At 40.5% G+C, this 15,960-nt stretch overlaps 1 protein-coding gene across 5 annotated transcripts in view; it reads left to right on the top strand.

Moving 5' to 3' along the window:
* CDKL3 (cyclin dependent kinase like 3) overlaps positions 1 to 12,248 on the top strand; it is a 108,885-nt gene extending 96,637 nt beyond the window's left edge. For all 5 annotated transcript variants that reach the window (XR_003130236.3, XR_003130237.3, XM_025433221.3 and 2 more), the window contains one exon: positions 12,114 to 12,248. Coding sequence is in view for 2 of the 5 variants with exons in the window: in XM_025433223.3 (XP_025289008.1) it covers positions 12,114 to 12,146 (33 nt within the window). In the remaining 3 variants the exon portion in view is untranslated. The remainder of the gene's footprint in view (positions 1 to 12,113) is intronic.
* Positions 12,249 to 15,960: the final 3,712 nt, after the last annotated feature.

The following is a 15,960-nucleotide window of genomic DNA, read 5'->3' as shown; positions in this document are numbered from 1 at the left end:
TTCTACTCCATGTGTATGTTTGAAATTATACATAAATTTTAAATGATCACCCTTTAGATTTTGGGCCAAGTACTGCAATGGAAAAGAAATATTAATGAATTGTTTCTAGAAAAACATGCATGTCCAGTCATTTCTCTTCTCAGTACACAGTATACAAGTCAGTCTGTTCCCTGTCTCCAAGACTTCATTAACTCTGTAGAGCTGTGATTAGTTTCCTATGCCTTGACCCATGCTTGTTTCTCCTCTGGCTTGTCTCTTCCATTAGATCAGTTATCTCATCATGGAAAGACTTTCCATGTAACCAGCTCTTCATCCGTGCAGTACTCTGATTTTTCAAGGATGATAAAATAAAATGTTAAAGATAAGAGAGTAGATCAAATAGTGTAAGTCAGTATTTTTCAAAAGATTTGCAACGGGGGATGGTGATTATCTAAATGTCAGTATATGTGTCAGGAACATGAGTTCAATTCAGTAACAACACTGATTCTCCCTAAAGCTAGGGGGAACACATCATACTTTTTCTTCTTGTAAATGAGAATCTGGCCTCAGGGTAGCAAAGAGAAAGGAGGGAAAAAGGAAGGATACAGGTGAGAATGGTAGTCAATGGTTATTTCAAAATTCACTCCCAAATGGTAGGGAACATGCACTTGTCCCCAGGTGGCTATGCTCGCATCCCTGGGCCTGTGTCTTACTGGTGTGGCTCTAACATGGCTCTTATTCTTCCAGGTAGGTGAAATTATCACTAGAAGTCTTCTGCAGTGACTGCAGCCCCTTTTCTTCTTTTATTTATTTTTTAAAAGATTGTATTTATTCAGGAGAGACACACAGAGAGAGGCAGAGACACAGAGGGAGAAGCAGGCCCCCTGCGGGAAGCCTGATGGTGGGACTTGATGCCATGATCCCATGACCCTGGGATCAGGACCTGAGCCAAAGGCAGATGCTCAACCACTGAGCTACCTGGGTGCTCCCTTTTTCTTCTCTTAGCCGAGAGTTGTATAAAGTCTTATTGCTGAGAAAGATCAAAGCATCACTTTAGAGGTTTTCCAAAGGCCCTGAATGTGCATAGATTCGAACCACATCATACAATTAGGCAGCAGGGTCCAGAGCACAAACTAGGTCTTCATACTATTGGCCAATTCTCTACCTCCTGGAGGTGTGTTTTGAAAATTTTAGTCTGTTGTTAGGATCAAGAGATACGTTGAGTGCCTTGTTTAGAAACTGTAATCTCTAGTTTGGCCATCAAAGAGAAGTGTAGGCTTACCTGCAGAGATGACTGAGTGAACCGCTGTGGGGAAGTGGTGATGTCGTCAGCCGTCTCTGGCCTCCACACTGAAACTGGAATACTCTCTCGGTTAGGAAACAAAGGAGGAAGTAAAGCAGATTCGTCATTGCCTAAGTAGCCTGGTATGCTAACCTAGAATTCTTGATTCTCTAGCTGTTGGTTGATGCAACAGAGGGAAACTTTCTCATGCACATGCTAGGCCCCAACTGAGAAGAGCCAGGGAGCTGCCAGCTGTTTGGAATGGACCCATTCACCTGTGTGCTCTGAGGAGCTCCCTGGGAATTGCAGCAATCTCGTGCCTTCTCTGGCATTGCTCAATTCCTCCAGGAAGTTTGCTTTAGGAGAAATCTTTTATCCTACTTCTGCATGGGTAATAGCCAAATGTAGCTTTGATATAACGGGTAAGATTTATTTGATTATTTGAAAGTTTCAGCCACAAAATGGACATTATTTTTTACAAAGATTTTATTTATTCATTCATGAGACACACACACACACAGGGGCAAAGACACAGGCAGAGGGAGAAGCAGGCTTCATGTAAGGAGCCCAGTGTGGACTGGATCCTGGGTCTCCAGGATCACGCTCCGGGCTGAAGGTGGTGCTAAACTGCTGAGCCACTCAGGCTGCCCACAAAATGGACATTAACATTTAAGATTCCCCATCCCTTGGCTTCTTAAAAGTGGTTTAGAAAATCAATAGTGAACACATCCATTCTCCAGGGGCTGGGGAGGGCAGACATAGAAGGTTATCTCTTGGAATCTTAGGCTCTCAGCACTCCTTTTTCCTCTAGAAATAAGTTCTTGTTCTGTTATTAGGAATAAAAAAATTCAGCTGGCTAGAGGGACTAGTCATTCTTCTGAAGTGTTACCAGATCTATAAGGAACTTTGGCCTTTTCCTGCTTGCAAGCAGGCACACCTTGAGTCTAGACCTATGTAAAGTCTCCTGCTCTGTTCCTTGAAGGGCTGTGGAATGAGATAGAGTCCCATCCTCCTGCCCGTGGCCTACTCAAGCCTGGATTTTCCTCTCTTGTCCAATGATTCATCAGGAACCAACTCAGATCTCCTTTGCTTTAATTTGGGCTCATTTCTTCTTCTACTTTTTAAAAAACATTTTATTGACTTGACAGAACAAGAGAGAGTGAGAGAGTACAAGTAGGGGGAGCAGCAGGCTTTCTGGTGACCAAGGAGCCCAATATTGGACTTGATCCCAGGACCCCAGAATCATGACCTGAGTGAAAGGCAGACACTTAACCGGCTGAGCCACCCAGGCGCCCATGGGCTCATTTCTTTTTGATTAATCATCTCGTGACACAATAATTTCTTGATCTTTATTAAGCTGCTATTCCTTGAAATTGTTTTAAAAGGTTATTTGTTATTTATTTTTTATTAAGTAATCTTTATGCCCAGTATGGGCCTCGAACTCAGGACCCCAAGATCAAGAGTCATATGATCCACCAACTGATCCAGCCAAACATCCTTTTTAAAAATTGCTTATGATCTTGAGCTTCTCAGAATAAAGATATTTTTATTTATTTTTTTAAGTTTTTATTTAAATTCCAGTTAGTTAACATACAGTGTTGTATTAGTTTCAGGTGTACAATTATAGTGCTTCAACACTTCTCACATCACCCAGTGCTCATCACAACAAACACACTCCTTTACCCACATGACCTATTTCATTCATCCTCCCACCCAGAAGAAAGACACTTTTAAATCCAATAAACAAATTATAAGTAAACTAATATGGCATATCTTAGACTCGGAACTAAATAGGAGAGGGTGGCAAAGGAAGCCTCAGAATCCAAATCCAATCTGAGACCTTGTGGTGAGCTACCAGGAGCCATCTCTGATCTCCATTCCTTCCTTCCTTCCTTCCTTCCTTCCTTCCTTCCTTCCTTCCTTCCTTCCTTCCTTCCTTCCTTCCTTCCTTCCTTCCCTCCTTCCTTCCCTCCTTCCTTTTTCAGCTTTCCTGAGATACAGTTGACATAGAAAGTTGTTTAAGTTTCAGGTGTACAATGTGTTATTTAATACACTTCTATATTACAAAATAACCACTACAGCTTTAGCTAATACCTGCACCACAGCACATATTTGCCATTTCTTTTTTGTGGTGAGAGCATCTGAAATCTACCTGTAGTCTCTGTCATTCTTTTTTTTTTTTAAGATTTTATTTATTTATTTGACAGCACAAGCGGGGGAGAGGCAAAGGGAGAGGGAGAAGCAGATTTGCCACTGCAGGGAGCCCAATGAAGGGCTTGATCCCAGGACCCTGGGATCATGACCTGAGCTGAAGGCAGATGCTTAACTGACTGAGACACCCATGTGCCTCTGTCTGTCGTTCTTAATGATAAAAAGCAGGGGCCAAGGCTGACAATGCAGGGAAAGATGTTGATTTTGGATTCATATGGTGTAGAAGGCACTCCAGACCTTTTTAAAGGTCCTAAAACATTAACAAGCCAATGATGTCAGTTAGTGACTCCAGAATATAAGGATGGGATCTAACCAAGAGATCCTGTGGGTACAGGTAAGCTCTAGGACCCTGACAGGGCCATGTATTTCTCGTGCGAGGTACGGAAAGGGATGAAGTTATGCTAGAACCATTTGAGAAGGGTAAATCTGGTCTCTGTGGATGGTGGATGCCTTGTCTTGTGTGAAGCAGCCAGGTCAGTTGTGAATCTCTGAATCTTTCTTGTCTCATGGCAGCCATCTCTAAGTTTTAACCTGTGCTGCTCTTTTTAAATGTGAAGCTTCTATTACATTTTTTTCTGTCACAGGCCCACTTAGTGATCAGTATTTTCCAGACCCTAATGTTTGTTAATCCATACAACTGTTTTATACTTTTGTTCTTTTGCATTGTTTCAGAGCCCACCCCTTGCTATTCACAACTGCATACAGTAACAGTAATGCCCGTGGTATTCAGTGTGACTCACATCCTTGCATGATTGACTGTTATCCAGGCTTTTTTTTTTTTTTTAAGATTTTATTTATTTATTCATGAGACACACAGAGAGAGAGTCAGAGACATAGGCAGAGAGAGAAGCAGGCTCCCTACAGGGAGTCCGATGTGAGACTCCATTCTGGAACTCTGGCATCATGACCTGGGCCGAAGGCAGATGTTTAACCGCTGAGCTACCCAGGTGTCCCCAGGCTTCTTATTAATACTGAAGTATAGTTCTAAATTCACAAGCATAATTCAGAAATAGAGTAATTAGTTTGATTTTGGGGGTTGCTTTTCTCCCAGAAATCTGAAAATTCCCATGATTCTTTCCTTAAAAATTGTAAATTAAGACTTCTGTCTTCTAGAAGTTCTCATTGTGTTTATCCTCATTTGACAGCTGAAAAAAACAGCATGAAAATGACAACTTTCTGTATAACTTAGGTGTTTCATTGACCTCCACACAGTTATTTTAAGAGTATTTAGATATATCTGAATGGTCACTAAGAACTTCTGAGGGACTTGAAATCCGACCTATTTAAAGGAGTTGTCCTGGATGGTTCAATTCTGGCTTGTCAAGGTGACCTTGAGTAGGGACCTAAGGACCATCAGTTCTTATTTGTGTAGGCCACAGGATATTCACCAAGGGGCAAAGGCAGGATGGCTCAGGGCCAGATGTCCATCATTTGTAGCAAAGCTGCCTTGTGAACATGAGGCCAACCACTTCACCTATGTCCTGTGACAACAGTATTAAGAGAGATGTTTCTCTGCCATCTCCAAGACAGTGAGGGAGTGAAGTACTTGGGCCTTTTGCCTTGTCCTCAGGCGGGTGTATCTGCACTACCCCTGTGTATGTATGTAGCCATGCTTGATTCCCCAGTTCCTGTAGAGCTCATAAACTAGCCATGGTGCTCCCATACACTATATCAACCCAAGTATAAAGTCCCCAAGGAATATAGCCCTGCTTGATCAAATTAAGTATACACAGATCCTATAATGAGATTTCTGTGGTCAAGTGACACCCTCCCATGTACCAACCAGGAGTGATGTTGCAAAACAGTTGAAACCTAGTAGAAGTAAGAACTGGGGACAGGGCCACCTCCTACAGTTGTACCCTGAACAAGACTCCAACTGAGGGGATGAGTTGGGGCTGAAACCCAGCCTGAAAAAAAAAAAAAAAAGAAACCCAGCCTGAGCCTCACCTTGCCAAGCCTTGTATTTTACTCTGGGCAGTTTTCTCCAAGAGGAAGAGGTGTCTTTTCTAATGCACTTAAGGACACCTATGGGTGAGATGTTGTCTTAAGAGGTTGATATACAGGTCCCAAATTGGTGACATATGAGGCTGCTGCTCGTGGCAGCATTTTGTTTTGGGTGGTGAAAAGTCTGAGGCACTGGGGGTGCCCATTACTGGAGTACTCTGCAGCAGTCAGGAATGATGGCCTGGATGTGTGCATAGCAACGTGGATAGGTCTTAAAGTATGGAGTGGAAACAGTAAGACACAGAGTGAGATCTGTAACACAATGCTATTGTGTAAATTAAAATACATGCAAACGAGACAGTAACACACAATTACATGAACACATACATACAAGCCAAAAAAATAGAATTAAATGGATTAGAATGGTTGCTTGCAGGGGGGAAGGAGTGAGGAGCAAGAAGAGAAAATACAGGCATACATACTTAAAAGAGTTACCTTGTATGCACTGACTAAGATAATGTGCCCTGAACTGGAAAGTGTGATTAACTTAACACTTGACACTTGAGGCCAAAGTTGTTGTTTTTTTTAAAGTGCCCTGGGCCTTGCCATTTGAGGCTTTCCTCAATGCAGCTGTTGACCAGCAGCATGGCTAGATCAACATGATCACAGCTTTTTAATAATCTCATCAACAGACACTTCTGTCTGGACTTCTGTGAGCTTCCTTGTAACATACCTGTCTTTATCAAACTCAGGGAGGCTACTGCTATCCTGGTCCATAAAATCCTTTGAATTTACCTTGCCTTTATATTATTTCATTTTCTTGATAAGCCATAAACAGAAATGAAAGCATTTACTTCCCTGGGGATTTAATCAAACTATAAAAGCTATGTTAATGAAGAATAGGGACTGCAAAGAAGAAAAGAAAGCCCTGGTTTCCTCTACGTCCTGTATCAACTTGCATTCAGCCAAGGCTTGCAGCAGGTGGGTCAGATTGGGTTTATTGGGACACAGTGTGTAAGCTTCTTTCAAGATACATCTGGAACGTTCTAGACCAATGTAATCAAAAAGTACCTAATAGGTAGAAATTTGCACCATTTAACAAACACATGAGTAAATCCATTACCATTTTTGGGATATTTCTTGGTCAACTCTGTGCTGCTTAAACCAAAAAACAAAAATAAAAATAAAAAGACATAATATTCTTCAAAGTAGCATGTGTTTAATAGGTATCTAATAAGTGTAAGTTAGACTGAATGACCTTTTACTATCCATCCAAGGACACCTCCTGCCCCTACGGTATCTTACATGTTTTACAGTAGGTGCCTCTTCTTCATGGTGACACAGTCCCAGAGTCAGGCACACGTATAGCAAATGGAGTTGAGTCTCAGCCCAGTCACCTCCTTGGTTATGAAGGATATTATCTACACAGCTGTAGGATGTGGCCCTGCAAACAAATAAGCTCCCCTACTTTTCTCTCTTCCGCCAGGTTTCCATGATTTGCAACATTTTTCTGGTTGGTGTCAGAAAGGCAGGCTTGATTGACCATCCTATCCCCAAGTAGCACAATAACATCTCCATCCTACCATGCTCTTCTGCAACTTTGCCCCCTTGCCTCTGTAAAGGTGGAGTGGAGTCTGATTCTACTCTTTTTGAGTCTGGGTGAGCTTTAGACTTGCTCACAACCAACAGAACACCGCAAAAGTGACAATGTAATTTCTGAGGTTGGGTGATAAAAATTGATGATATAGCATCCACCCTGATGGCTGGAATGTTTGGACTTGGAGCCCTAAGCTGCCCTGTAAGAAGTCTGACTATCCTCAGACTACCAAGCTGTAAGGAAGTCATGCCACATGGTGAGGCTGTGTGTAAGTGCTCTGGTCAGCAGTCCTGGGTTTTGAGTGCTCCAGGTTCAGACGCCAGATATGTGAGTAAACAAACCTTAGATGCTTCTAGGTCCCATTTATGAAGTCGTCACCAGATTCTGAATCTCCCCAGCTGAGGCCCCAGATAGCTTGAAGGAGAGAAGCTATCCCAACTGTGGCCTTTCTGAATTTCTGACACATGAAATCCATAAGCACAATAAATTGGTGCCTGTTTTATGTTACAGACCAAGAGTAACTAAAAGACCCATTATCCTCAGTAACACTGAGAAGAAGAGCAATAAAAAAGGAGAAGAAACTGTTATAATTTAAAATTTAAAAATTAAAGAGTTATAAACTGCTTTAAAAATTTTAAATCATATATATAGACGAGCTATATCAACAAATACAAATGACAGTGTTTGACTCCTGATGAGAATAAACCATTAAAGAAAGACACTTAAGAAAATGAGAGCAATTTGACCTCTGACTGTATACTAGATAATATTAAAGAATTACTGTTAATTTTAAATATGTGATTAAAGTGGTTATTGAAAAAGAGTCCTTATTTGTTAGATACCTACAGAAGTATTTATGAAAATATCTAATTTGCTTTAAATTGGACTTAAAATGGAAATGAGGGAAGAATGGGGTACAGATAAGATTGCCATATTTTAATAATTTTCGAAGCCAGGTAACAGGTATGATGTCTACTTTTGTGCGTATTTGAAACTTCTCATAAGAAAAAGTTTGCCAAAGTGAGGGTAGGAGGAACTTACTTGTCCTGTGTCCCATTCTTCCAGGCTGTGGTTAATGTGCTAACAGGTTCCAATGGTTTAAATAGATTGCTCCTCATACAAGCATGACCTCTGTGTACTCCTGGAGGCTTCTTGAGACCCAGGACCCTAAAGCAATGTGAGATTTCAGGAGGAGAAAAGGACTAAGGAAGAAAGCATATTCTTAGGCAAATGTTTTAGGCACTCCTCAAATCAATATAATTTTGAGTGGCAAGAATTCCCCTTGAAGATAGAATTCTCTTTTCTGACAATATGTAGTCCAGCAATAGGTACACAAGTGGACATCCATGAATTCCTGGTGAACTGATTTCAGAAATTGTTCAGGATTTACTCATCAGTTTACTATGAAAATTAGGGATTGTTCAATTTTCCACTTTGAAATGTATCTGTCAGCAGAAAGACAAGCAAATGGGCTGCACGTTGCTATGCAGATGATGTACTTTGGAAGGTCCTTCTGTTTGCCTGTAGGTTCTCTTCCCTTGAAGAAAGACTATTAACTCATGCTGCAGCCTGCTGCTCTCTGCTTGGTTTGGGCTATGTCACTGAGCCCAAAATAGAAAGTTCTTTTACTGTAGAACAGGGAAAGAGGTTTAAATTTATCAATTCAAATAACAAAGGCTAGCATTATACTGGCTTTTCTCGGGTTGGGGGTAGGGAAGAGATAATGCCTGCTTCATCAAGTAGGAGTGATCTGACACTGGCAGGGGCTGGGACCAGGAAACAAGCTTCCACTGTGGTGAGCTGGGCGTCTTTCCCATCTTGGCTGCCCTCATTCCCGCCTTCCAACCATATCACCTCTTTTAGGACATGGGAAAGCAGCTGAGCTACTGGGGAGTAAGTCCCAGAAATGTCACTGAAGTTATCAGACTGGAAAAATTCTCTGAGACAAACCCTTTCTCTCTTGGCTTTTAGAGGAGTCAGTACCTTGCAACAAAGTTACACAGAAGGGAGATGTATCTTTTCCTTGTCAAATGGCAAAAAAAAAAAAAAAAAAAAATAATAATAATCATAATCATAATGATCCCTAGGGTTGGAAAGCATTTCTAGAAATTGGCATTCTGCTGGAGGGAGGTAGACTGAGCTAGCCACCTTGAGAACAACCTGAGGACACAGATCCACAGTATACCAGAGAATGTGGATCCAGAAGCTCTCTCATTTATAGCTGGTGGGAGTGCAAATTGATTCCCTAGACAAATTCTTGTACATACACAACAGGAACATTTACAGTATAATGTTCATAGCAGCAGTGTGAGTAAGAGCTAAATCCTAGAAACAATGTACTTGCCCATCAGTGGGAGAGTGGATGATAAACCATGGTATGTTTACACATTGGGGGATTTCTTTTTATACCAGGCAAAATGACTACAGTGGAATGCAATGATGTGGATGAGTTTTAGCACAGTAAATAGAAAAAAACAAGTCCCCAAACATTACCTACAGCTTAATGTCATTTTTATAAAGCTAAGGACAGTTCTAAGAAATTACTTTTTAGGAATATAAAGATACAGCAAAATCCTACACAAAGAAAAGGAAATGAACATATGATTTGGAATGGTTCCCTTGGATAGGATGGGATGTAAAGCCTTATGCTTCAATATTGATTATTTTTGAGGTCCTAACTTTTGGGTTGTGGATTGACAGATACTGACTACATTAGTAAAATTAATGAATTTATTACCTAAATTAACAAAATCAGGACATCCATACCAATTTTGAGAGTATCAGAAAAAAGGATTATGGTTAATCCAATTCTATATGCCTGTCAGTTAAAAAAAAAAAAAGCAAAACAGGGACGCCTGGGTGGCTCAGTGGTTGAGTGTCTGCCTTTGGCTCAGGGCGTGACTCCAGGGTCCTGGGTTTGAGTCCTGCATCAAGCTCCCTGTGAGAAGCCTACTTCTCCCTCTGCTTATGCCTCTGCCTCTCTCTGCGTGTTTCTCATGAATTAATAAATAAAATCTTAAAAACAAAACAAAAACAAGTTATAGAGCCTTTGGCACAGTTGTCCCATTTCTAAGCATTTATCTTAAGGAATAAAGATACAAATAAATATTTATAAACAGGACACATATCATGGTATTTATAAATATAAAAATAGGGAACAGGGGCACCTGGGTGGCTCAGCAGTTGAGCATCTCTCTTTGGCTCCAGTCATGATCCTGGGGTTCTGGGATCGAGTACTGCATCAGGCTCCCCACAGGAAGCCTGCTTCTCCCTCGGCCTATGTCTCTGCCTCTCTCTGTCTCATGAATAAATAAATAAAATCTTTTTTAAAAAGAAGGAACAATCTAATTACCAAACTAAAGGATTAATTACATAAATCGGGTTACATTGATATACTTGAAAACAAGCTAATCTTTTAAAAATATTTTCTAAGAGTATTTAACTATATGAGGAAAAGGTTATGATATATAAGTTGAATAAAACAGATTACAGAAAAAAGATTACAGAACAGACATACAACATGAACTTAGTTTTTTATTTCCCACAGTATACATATGTCAATCAAGAAAAGTTGAGAAGACTATACATCAAAATGATTATAGCTCTCATTTCTGGATATTGTGATTGTTTCTTCCTCAAACTTGTCAGTAGTTCACAGATTTTCTGCAGTGATCACTCTTTTACAACCAGAAATAATTTTATCATAAAAAGTTAAAAATAGGGCAGCCTGGGTGGCTCAGCGGTTTAATGCTGCCTTCAGCCCTGAGCATGATCCTGGAGTTCCGGGATCGGGTCCCATATCGGGCTCCCTGCGTGGAGCCTGTTTCTCTTTCTGCCTGTGTCTCTGCCTCTCTCTGTGTGTCTCTCATTAATAAATAAATAAAATCTTTTAAAAAAAAGTTAAAAATAGGGGTAGCCCCGGTGGCTCTGTGGTTTAGTGCTGCCTTCAGGCCAGGGCAGGATTCTGGAAACCAGGGATCAAGTCCCATGTCAGGCTTCCTGCTAGGGACCTGCTTCTCCCTCTGCCTGCTTCTCCCTCTGCCTGTGTCTCTGCCTCTCTCTCTCTATGTCTCTCATGAATAAATAAATAAAAATCTTAAAAAGGGGGGGGGGGATGGTTTCCTAAAGCCTCCTACGTTGGAAAAGCATTCTAAAAAAAAAAAGTTAATAATAATAATAGCTAATGTAGATGGGAACACTTGTTATGCGCTAAGAGCATTACATGGATTCATTTATTTAAAGCTTAAAATAAACTTATGGGAATGGTACTATTATGATACCCATGCTACGGATGAAAATACTGATGGTTAGGGGGTTCAATAACTTTGAATGAGGATGCAGAGGCCATAAAAAGTGGTGCCTTGAGTCAGGCTTCCAGGAGGCCCTTTAAACGGTGGGCCTGATGGTAGGGTGTTGGTCTCCCTGGTACAAGATGGTTGCAGTTCCCTGTGAATAACACTGGGAACTGAACAGCTTGATGTGGAACCTGCAATCCACCAGAGAAAGAGGCCACCAAGGGGTGTCTAAGCCTGAGTCCACACAAGGCAACTATCAAACGTGGATGTGTGTAGGGGGCACAAATGGGGAAGCCAGGGAGCCCAGTTCCTGAGGGTTTCTGATGAACCCCTGTCGCAGATCCCAGTAAGTGGAGCCTGACTGTAGAACAGAGATATTTTACTCATGGCTCTGACTAGCTCTGGTTCTCACCGGTCACTGTAGGATTGGCCTCTAGAGCCTTCAGTGGAGAGGAGGAGGGTGGCTCTAAGGATGGGATAGAGCCAGGGACTAAGCTGCGGTCTCTTCTCATCACTCATGCTTTAAATATAAGCTCTGATGTGATCAAGACACCAGAGATAAAATGCCTTTCTCAAGCTAAGCAGGCAGGATCTGGTATCCAATTTGGACAAGACAGTGGAAAATAGACTCAGGGGGAAAAAATCCCTTGGCCTCAACACCAACACACGGGAGTTGAAGAATCTGACACCTTAACATTGTAGAATAAACAAATGTAAGCATAGTTTCCTATGTTTTTTTCAAAGCATATAGAATAGATACGACGTAAGAAGGAGTGATTTTAACAGTTAGTTCTTCTCTTCTCAGCTGAAGAATTCTGGATTATCTTTCAACATGTAGCTCAAGCGTCAGCTTCTGTGGAATACTTCCCAAGCCGTCCCAACGAAAAAGTCCATACCTCTTCTGTACATGTTTAATAAATGATTTATCTGTTGGAATGTCTGTCTTCCCCTGCTGGAGCATAAGCTCAGTGGACTGTGTTTTATGCACCTGAGTTTTCCCTTCTTTCCCTGTTCTTCTTCCCATTATCTCTCCCCCATACACATGCATCCCTCTGCCAGCCATATGGTGGTAAGTGCTAATTGTTGCTTTTGGAACAGAGAACTATAAGGTTTGGTGTATGGTCTCCTAGAATTCTCAGAGCTGGGAATCAAACTCTCTTTTGCATCTATGACACTTGGGAATCTGATGAAAGCTGAGGACCTTTCCCCAGGGGGGACAAAAATACATGTACAAAAGAAAACTCCAAATTGTACAGCAGCAAAGGCACACACACCCAACACATACACAAATGAATGCATATAAAATTGGGGAGATCTGAATAAGATAGGTGGGTTGTATCCATAGCAATACTCCAGTTGTGATACTGTACTATAGTATTGCAAGGGGTTACCACTGGGAAATCGGGATATCTCTGTATTATTTGTTACAACTGCACATGAATCTAAAATTGTCTCAATAAAGATTTCAGTAAAAAAGGAAATTCCTTTGGGAGTTGATGGATTTCCCCCTGAATCCACCCCATGAATCCTAAGTTGAGAGCTCCCCAGTATAGTCCAATCTCTCCCACTGATGACCTAGAGTCATCACAGAAGGCTCTTCAGAGAATGTGGGGCTTGAACTGGTCTTAACTGACAAGTAGGGTTCATATAGATAAAAGTGGCTATCTGGGGAGCAGGGACATATTGAGCAAAGAGGTGAAAGTAGGAATGGAGTGGAGGCAGATAGCATTTGTCTGAGAGTAAGAGGGCCACCTGAACTGAGGGTAAGACCTTTTAATGAGAGGGAAGGCAGGAGAAAGAACCATATTGAAATGGTTTGTGAGGAGGCCATGTGAGAAGGCCACAGGGAAGGGGGGACTTCTTTTCACAAGAAAGTGGGAGCTCCTGAGTGAGTAATATTCCAGGGCATGGTGGAATATTTAAGCTACATGTTGCTTGATTCTGTGATTCCCTAAGAGGTGCCTAGTCAGGTTTACTCAGATATTCTGAAAATTTTCTTTTCACAATTATGAGCAATATATTTTCATTATAGAAGAATCAAGCACGTAAAAAGAAAAAAAAATCCCATTCACTAGAAGCAACTGCTATTAATACCTCATCATGTACCTTTCTAAAGTCTCTCATAAACATCTATTTATACTATATAATTAGTAAAATTATGGTTATACATGTTTTACAAGGTAATTTTGTCACTTAATACTATATTATGCATAATGTTCCATGTTGATAAACATACTTCTATGATAAGATTAATACCTGCATAGCTGGTGACAGTATTTTTAAGGCTTATCCAGCCCTCTGGAGTGATAAACTTTGCTTTTCATTTCAGAGATTTTCTTTCCTCTGTAACCGAAAGAATTATTTTCTCTGTAACTGAGAATGGTATTTAGATGTCAGGGATATTACCAAGGGACACAGTCATTTCTCTCTCATATTTTTTTCTTTAGACAAATTGCAGTAGCTGGATGAAAAGGCTGTATTCTCTCTGTGGCAAAGTTCCTGGCCACAAAATTTTGGCCACATCTATAAAATTCCAATTTCAGGCAAAAGGGTAATGTAAGTTTAATTTTTCTCAAAATTGCAAAGGAGAAAAACAGGGGTGGATACCAATGAGTCGCAAGCATCACTGTGTATGGTGAATACAGAAATCTTTTGGTAGTTGGGCAGGTCCAGTTGGCCAGAGTATGACGGGTTTCTCACAGGCATAGCCACTAAAATGTTGACTAATTGGAGCTTCTGGGGCACAGAAGACCCTGGTGCAAAGTGCATGTTACCGGATATGGCACCCATATTATATAAAAGATTCCACACAACAGGAACATAAGACTGACCAACTGTATTCATTCTTGGATTTATTCCTCATTGACTTTTTCTCTACACAACAGGTCTTCTGAATGTTTGCATGATGTCAAGGGAAGAGGGGGGGTGTTCTTTAACCCATCTCTACCCTCTATTCTTGAATCTCCCTCCTCACACAACCCATCCTCATTTCATCTGATGGCTTTGTGTCTCTATGACATTTTTGATACCATTATGTTCTGTTTCCATTATGTAAACCACTATGTATTTTACAGCAGGCACTGAGGTGCTCCAAGTGGCATTAGAGGATGTTTAGAATCAGAGTCCACTTAGAAGTAATACAAATAGAATATCTATGGGTGCCTGGGTGGCTCGGCCGGTTAAGTGTCTGACTCTTGATTTCAGCTCAAGGTTGAGATGGAACCCTGTGTCAGGCTCTGTGAATGAAGCCTGCTTTGGATTTTCCCTATCTGTCCTGTCCCACTGTCCTCCTCCCTCTAAACAAAAACAAAAACAAACACACACACATACACAAAATGGTAAGAATATCTAACACTTTAATACTTAGTGGACATTACGGTATGCTGTGTTGTGTTTTACATTTATAATTTAATTCTTAAAAGAACCCTATTATTTGGCAATTACAATTATCTCCACTTTATCGATGAAAAAATTGAGAAAAGTTAGTTAACTTGCCAAACTTCATGCAGAGCCAGAATTCAAACCAGATCCATCTGACTTGAGCCATTTCTTATCTACGTGGCTCTACTTTCTGTATCAATAAGCTTAAAAGTCAGGGAAGTGGATGGAACAACAGTATAAACCTAACGTAAGGTGAAGAAAAACATTCCTTCATGTTTAATGTCCATTTTTATACTTTGACTAAGTATCTATTATAAAGCTATTTGCTGAAGGTCATCTTTCTTCTACCCCACCCCCATCATCAGATGATTTTTATTTATAGCTATGTTTAAACATCACAGGCAACACTTAGACTTGCTGTATACTGAATTTACCATCTGAGCAAAGATTCTTTCTCAAAGCATATTTGCTTTATTCACTCTCTGGTCTTTGCCAAGAAATTAAAAGGACATTATTTTTTTCTTATTGGTTTGCTTTTTACTTTTTGTTCCAAGTATTCCTCAGCTCTAGAATTTAGACTGTCAGGTCCAATTAGTCAAGACCAGATTAATCAAACTGAAGCTTTAGATCCCTTGACTAGTCTGAGTTCTACAGAGTAGGAAAACATTCTAGAGTCTTTCGAAAGGAAAAGACATTCTGATTTAGTTCCGTATTGTTTATAATAACATATGCTTTACTTCATGGCTTGAATGCTAATAAGTGCTTCCTAGAATTCATTCCTTAAGAAGTTAAGTCATGGCATCTAATTATTTGGCAGGATGTTTTAAGTATATATAATTATATCTTCCCTCCATTTTGTGGTGGTGGTGAGCCAAGTAATCTGCACCAAGAGAAAATAAATAATACCTACATAAGGGCTACCAACTAGAGCTCACATCACTTTGGAAAAACCCACTCATTATAATCTTAACACACAGTAGGGGCTTAATACAATTTTTTTAGGGTAGATAAAACACATGAGGTTTTTATTATTTGCTTTTTTTTTAACCATGTGATTTCTGACAATATAGCATTTTCTAAATTTTCTTTTGAAAGGAACTTGTTTCTCATGGTAATCATGGTCCGTGGAAACTATTGTGTAAAATGTTGCTGCAGACGCTTAAAATCTTGATGTCCCTCAGTACACATTTGCACCCATTCAGGACTTCTGTCTGAAATATGAATGCATGGGGGCCCTTAGGGTCCTCAATACTTTTTAGTGAACCAAACTA

Source organism: Canis lupus, chromosome 11 (genome assembly GCF_003254725.2).
Source record: "Canis lupus dingo isolate Sandy chromosome 11, ASM325472v2, whole genome shotgun sequence".
Lineage (NCBI taxonomy): Eukaryota > Metazoa > Chordata > Mammalia > Carnivora > Canidae > Canis > Canis lupus.
The sequence above is the reverse complement of the archived record's forward strand: the minus strand, read 5'-3'. Positions and strand labels throughout refer to the sequence as shown.